We start from the raw sequence: 13592 nt of genomic DNA, 5'->3' as shown, positions 1-13592 counted from the left end.
CCCCCCCTTAACAACCGTCAGGGCTCTTTCTGTAAAAAAAGCCAAGTCAAGACACAGGCCCCTCTTCCCCTCCTGCCCCTGCAAGGGTGGTGCTTCCACGTGCTACATTTCTCCGAGCCCCGTCTCAACGCCCTGGTGCAAAGTGCAGAAACACTACAGGAGTGAAACGTGGTGTATTCAATTTTTCCAACCACCACCAGCAGCATTCCAACATTTCACTTTTTCCAACATTCATTTTTTCCAACAACAGCCAACAGTCAGCAGTTGAGAAAACAAAAAAAAATTGTCAAAAATTAAGAAATGCTCCGTTCAATTGCAGTCTGCATAGTTAGACCTCAGTCCTCCAAGAACGGGGAGTTATTCACAGAAATGCTGCTAGAAACTGCTCTATTGATGCCTTACAAGTTACATCTTGGCACTAAAGCACACTAAGTTCGAGTAAGGTAAGTCTTCTGCAAAACGGCCCCTTGGTTCCTCCGACAGAAAAGTCAGTCTAGGAAATACACAGGACACACCATAAGAAGTTCCAGAGATAGTAGAGATTAGCTATTAAGATTATACTCTCTTCATGGTATATTTTGGAGGAAGTAACTGGAGTAGAAGTACTTTTTTTCCTTCAGTAAAGCAACAGTACAACAATTTTTACAATTTTAGCTTTAGAAAAAACAAAGTTATTACTAGTGCATCATTTTCTTTTCTTTCATGTTACTTACAATCAGCAATTACGATGCTCGATTTTAAGTCCTCATATCATAAAATCCAGCATCTCACTCTTGTCTAAAAGTATTGCAATGCACTTCTTGTTCTTAAAATATGGAAATAACTATACATTCAAAATAAAAGCATTGCAATTATATACATAACAGCATATTCAAACAAATACAAATACAAGACTTCTAATCACTTTATTTAGACACATTTTGTGTTTTCCCATGTCAGTTTTGACAGATGGGTGAAAGAACGTAAGCTGTCCTGCATTCCATTTTCATAATTGTACAGTAAGCCACAGCAGAATACAAGCTGGAGAAAAGTTTAGTCAGCACTTTCCGTTAATTGGTAGTGACAATACTATTTTGATTTGCTTGCGCTATGCTTATGTACACTAACCCCCTCTGGGGGAGGACTGCAAGTTGAATGTAAGTTACTAGTATGAGCGAATAGCAGGCGGGACAGTTGAGCAGTCTTCTTCATTCAAAGTTCTGTCAATCACAGGTCTGTATTTCAAGGTAACCTAAAGAAAGAGAGGACAAAGAACTCTAAGACAAACCAACCTCTTGTATCTACACAAGACAGCCTAGCTAACAGGAATGACTGAATAACATTGATAACTGAATGGCTTCATTGATGTTAACCTAATTTCTCCATTATTCTTTTTCTTCCATAGAAAATGAACCGTTCGTAACCTACAAGGAACATTTAAGTTCCACTAAGTTACCACTGACTGAATTCCTTAAAAGCAAAGCCTGACCAGAAATGGTATCAGAAGACTACTACTTTAAAAAGGCCTTTTGGACAAAAGTAAAGTTTTGGCTAAGATTGCTAGTTCGTAGTTCTTTAAGCTAGGGAAGTCTTGGAGAACCCAATGGATCAGTTAGGAGACACTATCTTTCTGGCCACAGCAGCTATTCAGGAAGTGAAGTGTTCGCACTTGTTCTCAAACTAGATTCAAGGAAGCTGGAACCAGGGGAGAGGAAACGAAGAGGATTCAGAGAATGGCACGCAAAAAACAACACTCCAGATTTTTACAGGGTCAGATTTCAGTTCTGTCTTTGAAATACCATAAAAACTTTATGCTAAACACCAACAATGGGTTTTGCCACCATCAGAGGAAAAGAAAAAAGCTTTTCAACTACACTGATACAAGGGGAAAAACAATTCCAGCTCAAATCACAAAGTCACTTCCCAAAGATTAACAATAACTTCTCCCAGTTATGCCTACTGTTCAACAACAAAATAAATGTTCCTTTTTTTTTTTGGCTTTAAGTTCTCTAAACTATTTCAGGCACCTCAGATGGTGACAATCAACTGCAGTATTATCATGATATCAATAGCTGTCTATGACAGCAGCTGTCTGTTGACAGTGAGAAAGACCCTCAAGCATCTGGCTCAACTTACCTTCCCAGATGGGACATCCACATACGAAAGGGTGTGCTTTCTCCAGTGCTCTTCAAATGGCTTCTGCTGTTGGCCTTGGAGCGGCTTAGAATAGTCAAACTCATCTATCCGAAACTGAGGATAAAATTAGGTTAGTATAGGCCAGAAATTGCATCTGCAAATTACTTTATGATCACATGATTAGTTGCATTCCAATTACAACTGTAAAACAATACGTCTCCTAATAGCCAGCAAGCTTTATCTTAACATTGTCCATGTCAAATTTTAAAGCCCATATTAAGCCTCGGTATTTAAGGTAATGTTCCTTGCATAGAACAATTATTCTGCTTGAAGTCCTGTTTATGCATTCATGACCTTATTATTACTATAGTCCTGCTTTAGACCTCCCTAATCATTTGGATGCACACATGGAACTACTCTTCTCTCAAGATCATTACCCAATGTTGCATGTATTGGTCATTTTATATATAACAAATAAGAACAGATAAAAGAGAGCAGATGGGATCCCAAACAAATACTACACTAATCTTAAGTCAAGACTCTGAAGAAATTACAACTTTCAAATAATCCATCTGAGGACACATAACAAGGAAATTCAATCCTACATCCAGGTCACAGAAAATATTTATACCTTATAGTCCTCTCTGGCATGAGCACCCCGAGACTCTTTGCGAGCCTCAGCACCATAAATGGTTTGTAAAGCACAAAGCATCAGGTTTTGCAGTTCGAGGGTCTCCACCAAGTCAGTGTTCCACACAATACCTAGTAAAATATTAAAATACTATGAAAGATGTTCTACAAATAAGTTATTCCTCAATTTACTTCTGTCCTACTGCTGATACTTAGAATCGAACTAGCCAATGCTCTACCCACTGCAGTCACAGTACCCTGCAATACTGAATTACTCACTATTGCCTGCAAGGCTCAGCAACGATTCCTACACCCTAACAATCGTAATGAATCTTAGAAAAATTCAGTAGTTCTACCAGGTGTACCTGTTGCATGTGTACTACTGAGACAAAACTACACCATAGATTCTTGCCTGCTTTGTATCGTACCTACGACTCAGTCCCCATACCTCATTTCGGATCACAAGATCTAGCTAGATGGTAGATCCCTAGCAGAACCAGACAACAGGGCTCTCCCTTCCTTCCCACCCTCAGCGGAAAAAAAAACCTGCTTGCCAGTTATACGAGGTTCTTCTTCATTTAAGTATCTCCAAGGTGGACCCAAGTTCACTTACGTGAATGTATCTTCATTTTGATCCCTATGTTCTAAGCTATTGTAACACTTTTCTTGATGCTTGGTGAGAGCTGTCCAAGAAAGCCAATTCTACTTTCAGTGTTAGGATACATGTCCAACAGCAGTAGTTAGAAATACACAACATAAGTGGATAAAAGGTACATCATCAGCTGTACTTAATTAACCAAGTTCTCCTAAGATACACTGCAAGACATGGCAGTATCTATATGCAGCGCTATCTGCTCAGCTGGAGAAGGAAAACTGCGTGTTCAGCCTATGAATAGCCTTGCCACCTTTTTGCAACTCCCTGGCCTTTTCAGAAGATACTAAAGAGTTCATCTTAGTATTTGAACAACTTCGCATCATGTTTTGAGAGAACAGCGGTTAGTACCTCATACAGTTAAATCTGATTTCAGTCTCTGCTTCTTTGAAAGAGTATGCAACCAGAAAATGACCAGTAAGATCAAGTACTTTACCGATTACCACCTTTAGCAAGTAGGGCTCTACAAAATATTTCAAAAGATTCAAAATGGTCCAAGTCTTTAGCCAAAGTTTCAAGAAACACATAAGAAGGTTTACCGAAGGAAAAAGAAAAAACCACACTTTTCCTAGAGAGTACTCTGGCAAAGGTATATTCTTTGCTATCAAATTACCTCTGTCAAATGTCTTTAGATGAGCCAGATCACTATAAATTTGGCTAAGTTTTTCACAGCCTTCTTGAAGTACAGAACCAGTACGAAATACAGCAGCATGGTTTTGCATTGTCTGCAAGACAGTAAAACAAAATCAGTTTCATATGCTGCATATGCATAATATCCCACATAACTTCATTAGTTCCAACAGAGCTTGATATAGAGCTGCTTTGTCTTCAGACATGTCTGCAGCCTGAAGAAAAAGAAAAAACATTCTTCTGTTCACCCCAAACAGAGGAAACCCCACTCTATTATATAGTAGGTAAACTACCCAAGAGGAAAACCATGAAGGGAAGAAGAAACTAACAAAACTGATACCGCCTTTACCACACACAATCTTCTCACACCGCTTTTTACTTCTGAAAAGCAAATTCTGAAGCATACTTCACAAAGTGATCAAACCACCTCCTTTGCTTGCAGCTTCTCCCACCTTATACTTGAGAGCTTCACCAGGCTTACCTTCTGCATGTTAAGTCGCACTTCTGAAGTTCTTATGGTTCCGTTAGCAAATCTTAATTTGTCAAGATTAGCAACTGACTCTTCACCAGCATTTGGTTTAATGGAGGGAACTGTCTCTCCTAACAAGAAAGTTTCAGTAAGTTTAGTAGGTTGGGTTTGGTTTTGGTTTCTGGCAGTTTCATAGACTAGCAACTACTAAAAGTCAGATTTAACTAAAACACAATCTCTTTTCCTCCTGTGAGGTACTGGTTAATTGTAACTTTCCTGAACTCACACCAATCGTATCCACTTAAAAATAGAGTTCTCAGTAGAATATATGAATCACATTATTTCCTGTGACAGTTAGTAGGGAATTTATAGGTTTGGCTAAATTCTGCTGTTAATTCCTTAAAAACAACACTTGATGCAAATTCTTCTAAACTATGGAATAAGCTTGTGGCTCCTTACCACCACCTCCTATATTTTCCTTGTCTCCTCACCCCCAAACCTCCCACCCTCTTTTGGACTGTTAAGGGACCAGTCAGTAAGCTTGGCAGTTACACGTGAGCTCTGCATCTTACCTCTAATACTGGAACCCACCTGTTACTGGGTAACAAATCAAACACATCATCTTACCAGCACACTTCATCTCTCGTGTAGCTTTGCATTCAGACTAATAAAAACCTTCCTGCAACTTCAAACTCAAAGGAGCCACAGAAAGACTGATCCAAATAAATGTTTGCACAAAGCCAGAGGCAATAGGCATTGCTAGATCCAAGCTGATTCCGTCAGGAACCATTAGCCTGTGCACTTTGTGCAGAATCAGACTGAAAAAACAGTCTTATTAATCTGGACATTAAGCAATGAGGAAACAGATGACTACTTCTGGACTTCAGCTGCTCTGGCAATATAACTGCCTCTTACAGTGTTTTGTTGTTGTTTGTTTTTTTTTCCAGCTCAGTGACTGTTGCTGAACCAGATTATTTAAAAATACCATTCAGCAGTGATAATGCACATAGAGGGGTAAGACATTACGATTTTTAGTATCTATCTCTTATCATTTGCATAGACAGTCCACCTTATAAATCAACAAGGTGGCAGCAAATTCCACTATAATAAAGTGCCAAATATAAGACAGACTACATTTTGACATAGAAGATGCAGTGCAGGATGTAGAGAAGTCAGTCTTCATATTCAATATTCTGTTTTGCTAGTTTGTGAAAAATCTCAACAATGTTTTTGCCAATAGCATTCACCCAGTTCTAGTTTTAAGAAGATCACCTCACAAAGCAAATGTTAATGACAAGCATTTGCATTGCAAAGAACATGCCTATAAAAAGCGTAAACACTGATTTCTGCCTTTTCTAACAAATAAGAGTCTATGTCTAGCATTCTGAATTTTAATTAGGTAGCAACAACTCTGTGTTGGGCAGAAATGTAATCATAAAGGCAAATGTCTCTAAAAAAGTGAGACAAACTGCAAGACTTACCAGGCTTGCACATCTCTGCAATAGTAAGGGCACAAGCACGACCAAAGACCACCAAATCCAGAAGTGAGTTTGCTCCAAGTCGATTTGCGCCATGGACAGATGCAGAGGCTGCTTCCCCACAAGCATACAGACCAGGTACTACTTTATCCTCACCATTCACATGTGTAATCACCTAACAGTCAATTAATATTCGTTTAATGAATTTAATATTCATTTCTTAAACAGTTTGTAACAGCAAACCTCCTTATTTGCAAAGGCCATGTGCATGTAAGGATGAAACACAGCAATCTAAAGTTTTCTCCAACTCTAAAACCAAAAATACCTTAGTTCTAATGGGTAAGTAGTAATACTACGTAAATACAGATGCTTATATAAATACAGTCATGCTTATGAAACAGAACCATGTACTCTTCATCACAATTCTACAGCAAGTCAGAAAAGCACAGGAAGAAAGTCTGATCTGCACACATTTTTAAGGCAAAATTTTACATTAAAAAAAAATAACAAGTACAATACACTGAAACAGAAAAATTCAGCTGACACCACCACACTGACTTCTAACTAGTATGAGCTGAAGGAATCTGCTTTAGTGTAGAGATTACATGAGGTATAGAGAACTAATATACATTAACTTGAGTTACGGATTGTAAGAGAGCCCTAGTTTGATCCCTGTTCAACTATATATTATCATCAACTTAATAAACAGAAAATTGTTGTCAGACATGACAGTAACTTCATTTTAGATGTTTCTTGGAACTCCCATCTCCAGATGGGCTGGAACGTGGCTCTCAAGCTATTTATAAAAACAAACCAGATTGTGTGTGTTTAGTATTCTGACATCATTATTATAATATTATTATTAAGCTAATGTTATTCAGCATCCTTACATTTATGAAAAACATTGTTAACGCTTTTATATTTGGAAAATAATTTTCTATTATTATGCTGGAAAAAAGAAGTCCTAAAAGTGATCTATTACTTACTTGTCCTTTGTAGTTAGTAGGAATACCTCCCATATTATAGTGCACAGTAGGCAGAACAGGAATGGGCTCTTTAGTGACATCAACTCCAGCAAATATCATAGCTGTTTCTGAAATTCCTGGGAGACGGGTTGCTAGCTGCTGTGGTGGTAAGTGGTGCAACTGCAAGTACACGTGGTCTTTTTCAGGACCACAACCCCTTCCAAAAAAAAAAAAAGTCAACATTGGAACACATAACAGGAATTCTACAAACACCAGTAGTATTTCTAATCCAATTTGTTTCATTTGGGAAAATTTTAACTTTTAATTCTTTCAAAAGTTATCTGATAAAAATGAGTATCTAGCATATTTGAGAAGACTGGCAGAATTTATGTGTAGTTTTCACCTCCCAGCTTTCTTTTCACAATAATTCACAGTATTTAAGTGAATAATTGTGAAAGTGAAGTATTAAACCACTATATTACTGCAGAAATATGTAAGAACTTAAGATAATTAATCAAGAGAACAGAGCACCAAATTATTTCCATTGTTTCCAGTACGAGCATATACATTAAACTTGTTTTGAGCCACTGTCTCTAGACGCACCAAATTCAAACAGGATACTCCTAACATCTTGTATTCCCTTTTAGTATCGCTAGGAATTAACAAGCAAAATTTTTGCCCTACATGCAGTGTTCAGCTAAGAGTTGCTAAAGCTCACTCCCATGGTGTTTATCACATGAATTATTGTACCACATATAGTCTGTTATGATTAAGTATTTATTCCGCAGCTTCATTAGAATATTTAACTAACCTTCCTTCACGGATTTCTATGGTCATAGAACGAGATACTACGTCCCTGGAAGCCAGATCCTTAGCAACAGGTGCATATCTCTCCATAAATCTTTCACCTTGACTGTTAATTAGAATACCTCCCTCTCCACGACACCCTTCTGTTATAAGGCAGCCAGCACCATAGATACCTGTCAAGAAAGAAAATAACTATCAAATGATATATTCTCTCAATAGCTTCATAATCAGGACGACCAGGATTGAATAAACAAGATAGTCTTAAAATAATGCAAACAAGTCACAGGGGTACATTTTATTCCACCCTAATCATACCACTAGTAACTGTCCCCCAAGACTGCTCAGAAACAAGTATTGTTATTCTTTTCAAACACTATTCCTGGAAGGTAAGCAAGTTGATTTGGAACACACATGGTATCTAAAATATTAGAACTAGAAGAGATCTGCACCCAGCAATATGTAAGGAGACTTTCACAAAGATTTTGTAGACCTTCAGCAATTACTTTGTTCAAGATTCTAAGTAAACCAGAAGTTGATTATCTCAAGGCAAGTTTGCTCATCTTTGTTCCCTCTTCTCTGGTGCTAAGGCAGTACAGGATGGCTTCAAATTGTGTGGAATGTGAAAGCTTACTCCGTTTTCTTTTCCTTTAGAGAAGGAAGGCCTACCTGTTAGCCTTCAGTACCGGTCATCATAGAAAACAAAAATGCTAACCAACTCATGCAGTTGATAATTCCACAGCTTATGAGACAAGCAATGAAGATTCTTTGACTAGGAAAACCTTACCTAAGTGAAATGAACATTGGATCTCCATGATATAACAAGGATAACATTGTAAAATTAAGTGAACAATTAAAAAAATCACCACTTATCACAACCTAAAACTCAGCATTTATTTAGCTACAACCAAAAAAGCAGATCTTCACTTTTTAGTCTGTGACCATTGTTGTCCACAGTTTAGATACTGATCCGGTGCTGTAAAACTACAGTCCTAAATATATACCTTTACTTCAACTACCCCACTTCCACAAAAAATTCTAGTATATAACTCCCTAACATTTGCATCCATCCCGTTGCTCCTGTATCTAGCAACAAAACCCTTTAATATTTTTAAAGACAAGAGGAAATGTAACTTTAACAGGTGAAGTGGTTTCAACTTGGAATTCATAAAACCTGTTAATATGGTAAAGACAGCACCTTAAAATATTTAACACTGACCTTTAAATTAGAACAGCTGAGACCTCTCTCTCATATTGTAAGTTTTACTCTCAGATTTATAGATTTATATTCCACAGCAGTTGCAAACAAGTCTGAACACCTGTCACAAGCAACTAATGAAGCGCTACAGAAAAGTGCAAACTGACTTGAGCACATTTTAAAACAACAAAAAGTCTATTTAAATCATTAAAAATAATGTTGTAAGTATTATTTCATATTCTGTACCTGTAGGGTGAAACTGTACAAATTCTAAGTCCTGGCAAGGAAGACCAGCTCGTGTAACCATAGCAGTGCCATCACCCGTACTAGTATGAGCAGATGTACAACTGAAGTAAGTGCGGCCATACCCACTACAGGACACAAAAGTTAACAGAATTAGCAGTCAAAAAAAAAAAAATTAAAAAAAATCACCAGAACATACCACTCAACTATGCTCTTTGCACAATAGTGGAAATAGAGCAGAGGGTTAATAAGCAAGATGCATAAGTTTTGCCATCTCCTGTACGAAGTTCAACCAAAAGAAAACAAAATTGGTATTGCCCTGTTATGCTCAACTATATTTGAAAAACAGCTGGTGACAGAAGGTCCAAGAAAAAGAATAACAATTCCAAAGCAGGATAGTTAGATTAGTATCAGAAGCCTTTTTTCCAGAAAAAAGTTACTTCAGAAAGTTCTCTCAATCCAATACCATTAGACTTCATTCAAACTACTACTAGCAGTTTTATCAAAAATAGCATATAACAATGGTTTATATCCTTGATATGGCCCTGATTTTATATTCTTAGATTTCAAAACTTAGTTGTGCAAAATTAGGTATTAAACGTGAATTCTTAAGCCTAAAACAAATAGGTTAGCTTCCAACGTTACTGAGAAGTGCCAATACTCCCAATTTAGGGAGTAGAAGAAATATCAATCTACATATTGTATGTACCTCAAAATACAAAAGTATGAAAACAGCGTCGACTTCAATAAAGCCAAATTATGTAGGCAACCAAACTAAGTATTTTTCTTCAACAGGTATTGTTTATAAATATTTTACATACTGAAACAGATAGGAGGCAGCCATAAGCAGCAAAAGACTAATGCATATAGTATTCTAATAAACATACAAACTTTTGCAACCAAGTAATGTTAAGTTATACGCATCTTCTGATAATTTCATCCTACAACAGACTTATAATGTTGCTATCTTAATGTAACAGATTCTCCAGAATTTTGAAAAAAGCTGTTTCCTACAGGAAACTCAGAACCCTACAGATACACACACATGCTGGTAGCACTGCAACAATGTCTGCTTTAACCAGCATGTTTTAAAAATCTAAGACCATTTGGACCACGCATACTGCTCTTACACATTCCAACTTTATGTCATTGTTCTAGACTTCAAAGTTAGACCTCGTACTAAATTTACACTTGGTCACAAAATTAGTATGTGCCTTCTTTTAGAGGGAATGACTGAATTCAATTATATTGCTTTTGATCAAAGGAGGCGGGGGGAGATGAACATATAAATTATGTTTTTCAAGTCAGCATGTCATCTCCACACTGTGGATTCAAATACATGTAGAAACACACAGACTTCCAACTAGTAGCACTCTCTACTGCTTCTGTCCTTCATCATAAACCTTACATTACCCAGTGGCAATGACAGTGTTCTTTGCTCTAAAACGATGTATAGTGCCATCTTCTATGCAAAGGGCAATAACACCACGACATTCTCCATTTTCCATAAGTAGGTCCAAGGCAAAATATTCAACAAAGTAGCTTGTATCGTATCTTAGAGACTAGAGGAAAATAAAAAAAAGGAACTTTAAGAATCCGGAAACCTCTCTTCAAAACTGGCAAGGCATATGGGCTGTATCAGGATAAAAACCACCCCCACCAACTCTCAGGGAAGCCGGTTTTCCCACAAATCTTTATAAAAAATTGCTAATGAATCTATTCTAGCTTAAAAAGACACAAGTAGTTACCAAACCACTTAATTCTGAGAAGTCACAGCTAATCAGCAAGGCTTGTTATTCCCCTCTGCATTTGGCAACACTTTAGTCAGCTGTGGTGCCCGATACATGTACAAGCACGTTTTATTTAACCTCTCGCAGAGAAGCAGAATACACGTCCGGGAGCCTAGTATACCAGCAGAAGCAGCGGGCAAGTCAAACATTCTTTCATGCCCTCAAGGATCCCACCAGTGTTTCACAACACCGAGCATTTGTATTGCAGCACCGTATATAGCTAGCAATCAGCTAGCTGCTAAGTAAATAAAAAAACATTAGCTACTAGGTACTTAATTTCAGGTTTCAAGTAGCTTACTACCATTTTAAAACAACCAAATTTTTCTTCAGTTATGGTTTGTAGAATTGATAGAAACAGATGCTGGAACACAAGTCACTTACTTGCATAGAGCAAGCTCAGAAATGCATAGTAGGCCTTCATGCATTTATACCTCGTTTCCCCCTGCTCTCCCTTTGAAGATGAGTGAAAGAAAACGCTGCCTTGTATCTCTTTTCAGAGTTCCCCAATGCTGCTGTGTCAGATTTTTTGAAAAAAGTTTTTTGGGGAAGGTTTACCTAAATTCTCTTTGGGTCTAGTTAACAGACACAGAAGTATTTACAGTGAAGAACTACTCCAAACCACAAAGCTGACAGAGTACACTAATTAACATGTGTTGTCTTCACGAGAGCCATTATAATCACAATCTTTCAATTTATTCTATTTCTGCGTACTCTTGACAAAAACCACGCATCACCTAGGCTACATCCTTCCACACTGTGTCAGGAAGGAAGGAAATGCAGAATTGTTATCAGTTATTCCCCTGGATTCCTCACGGATATGAAAACAGCTACACCTTTTGTTTGTTTTTTCTTCAAACTCTGGGGGCAGGGGGAAATCATTAATTGCAAATACAAAAACGCAAACCAAGTCTACTTCACAGCTGCTTACCCTGCCATACAGAGTATGTAACAGTGAGTGTCCTGTCCTGTCTGCAACACAACAGCACCTGTGAGCCTGTCCTCCTTTTCCAAACTGAAGACTCTGTCCACCAAATGCACGCTGGTAGATTTTTCCTTCTTCAGTTCTGCTGAATGGCATCCCATAATTTTCCAGCTGTTGAACCCAAACACAAGCATCAGAAACTCCTGTGCATAACAATCCAACAAGTTATTTTACTATGTTCCTATCAAGGAGTTCTCTTTGGAAACTAGTCTGTGTTATCAAGTAATTACAGTTGACATCAATTCCAGTGAGTCCCACCTCTATCACAGCAGCTGGGGCTTGCTCGGTCATGTAGTGTATGGCATCCTGGTCACCCAGCCAATCAGACCCTTTCACTGTGTCATAGAAATGCCACCTCCAGTTATCGTCCTCCATGTTTCCCAGAGCAGCATTGATTCCTCCCTGAAAATGAAAATGCGTTTTCCTGGAATTATATTACTGAAGTACAGTTTTAGTAGGTTTTCCTCATTTCTGTTAAAAATCACATACCATTTATGCCTCTGTGTACAAGAAATACAATAAAGTCAGATTTAACGTGGCTATGAAAAACCTGTGCAATTTATCAGTTTCACAATGGCTCTTAATTTGTTCTGTTTTGCGTAACAATGAATTGCAAAGTTACACTGAATGCAGTGAAAAAGCACTGAACAGAATCTAAACATATACTGCCCTCCAAAATAGTTCCAACTAAATACGTAATATTTATAAAAGGAAGCATGGCCTTGAAATGTGATGTTCATGTGCATATCCAAATCATCTTTCTGACAGCAGGTATTTTTTAAACATTTGTTCTACCTCATTTCTCACCTGTGCAGCAACAGTATGAGATCTGGTGGGAAACAGCTTTGTAACACATGCTGTATTAAATCCAGCCTCTGACAAACCAAATGCAGCCCGCAGACCTGCTCCTCCTGCACCCACAACAACTGCATCGAATTCATGGTCCACTACTGGATATTGTGTAGAAATCTGGAAAAATAAATCAGTTTGTTATGATCACAAATATTTCAAGCTAGGTCAAACTTAAGTTTCACGGAGATACAAGCAATATAGGTTTAATGTCCTTAACAGACTCTTGTAGTGAATGCTACATCTGTTATATACTCTCTTGGGTGGAAACTATCATTAAAAAAAGCCATGCATTTCAGCAACTCAGTCTCACTACGTACTTGAACACAACACTCCACTAAAAGCCAAGTACCTGGTTGTTTCATCTGTCCAAGCATTAAGTGTATTATCTAAAATATAAAGATACGTAAGATATAAAGAAGTACAAACATACCGAATCAGAAACCTTCGTAGAAGCATTTTTCTTTCCATAAACTGTGAAGTGTAATTTGCGTGCAAGAGTCTGGCATGCCGCTGGCCACTATGGAAAGAAGTCAAGACAACTATTATAGAACAAATGTTTCCACAAGGAAGACTTTCAGCATTCTCGGCTACCCTACATTAATAACAAACCTTTACTTACCACTGACACCACATATTCAAGAATATTGTATCAATGTATTTTAAAGCTACATGCAATGAAGTTCTGGCTTTTCTACATTCATGCCCAGAAAAAAAAAAAAAAAAGAAAAAAGTTTTGACTGGATGAGAGAACAACCCGCAAGTAACAGGGTGTAACAGACTTACT

At 37.7% G+C, this 13592-nt stretch overlaps 1 protein-coding gene across 1 annotated transcript; it reads right to left on the bottom strand.

Annotated features, from left to right (window-relative positions):
• Window positions 1–968: 968 nt before the first annotated feature.
• On the bottom strand, window positions 969–13320 carry SDHA (succinate dehydrogenase complex, subunit A, flavoprotein (Fp)). Its single transcript, XM_009582470.1, has 14 exons — window positions 13239–13320; window positions 12764–12925; window positions 12215–12358; window positions 11903–12067; window positions 10598–10746; window positions 9188–9312; window positions 7751–7919; window positions 6961–7156; window positions 5978–6149; window positions 4509–4627; window positions 4011–4122; window positions 2747–2877; window positions 2116–2229; window positions 969–1231 (listed from the first exon to the last, which is right to left on the bottom strand). Exons 3-14 carry the CDS (start codon window positions 12329–12331, stop codon window positions 1145–1147), a joined length of 1656 nt encoding a protein of 551 aa, XP_009580765.1. The 5' UTR covers window positions 12332–12358; window positions 12764–12925; window positions 13239–13320; the 3' UTR covers window positions 969–1144.
• Between the last annotated feature and the right edge of the window lie 272 nt (window positions 13321–13592).

The sequence above is a fragment of the Fulmarus glacialis genome, unplaced genomic scaffold, assembly GCF_000690835.1.
Source record: "Fulmarus glacialis isolate BGI_N327 unplaced genomic scaffold, ASM69083v1 scaffold21987, whole genome shotgun sequence".
Classification (NCBI taxonomy): domain Eukaryota; kingdom Metazoa; phylum Chordata; class Aves; order Procellariiformes; family Procellariidae; genus Fulmarus; species Fulmarus glacialis.
The sequence above is the reverse complement of the archived record's forward strand: the minus strand, read 5'-3'. Positions and strand labels throughout refer to the sequence as shown.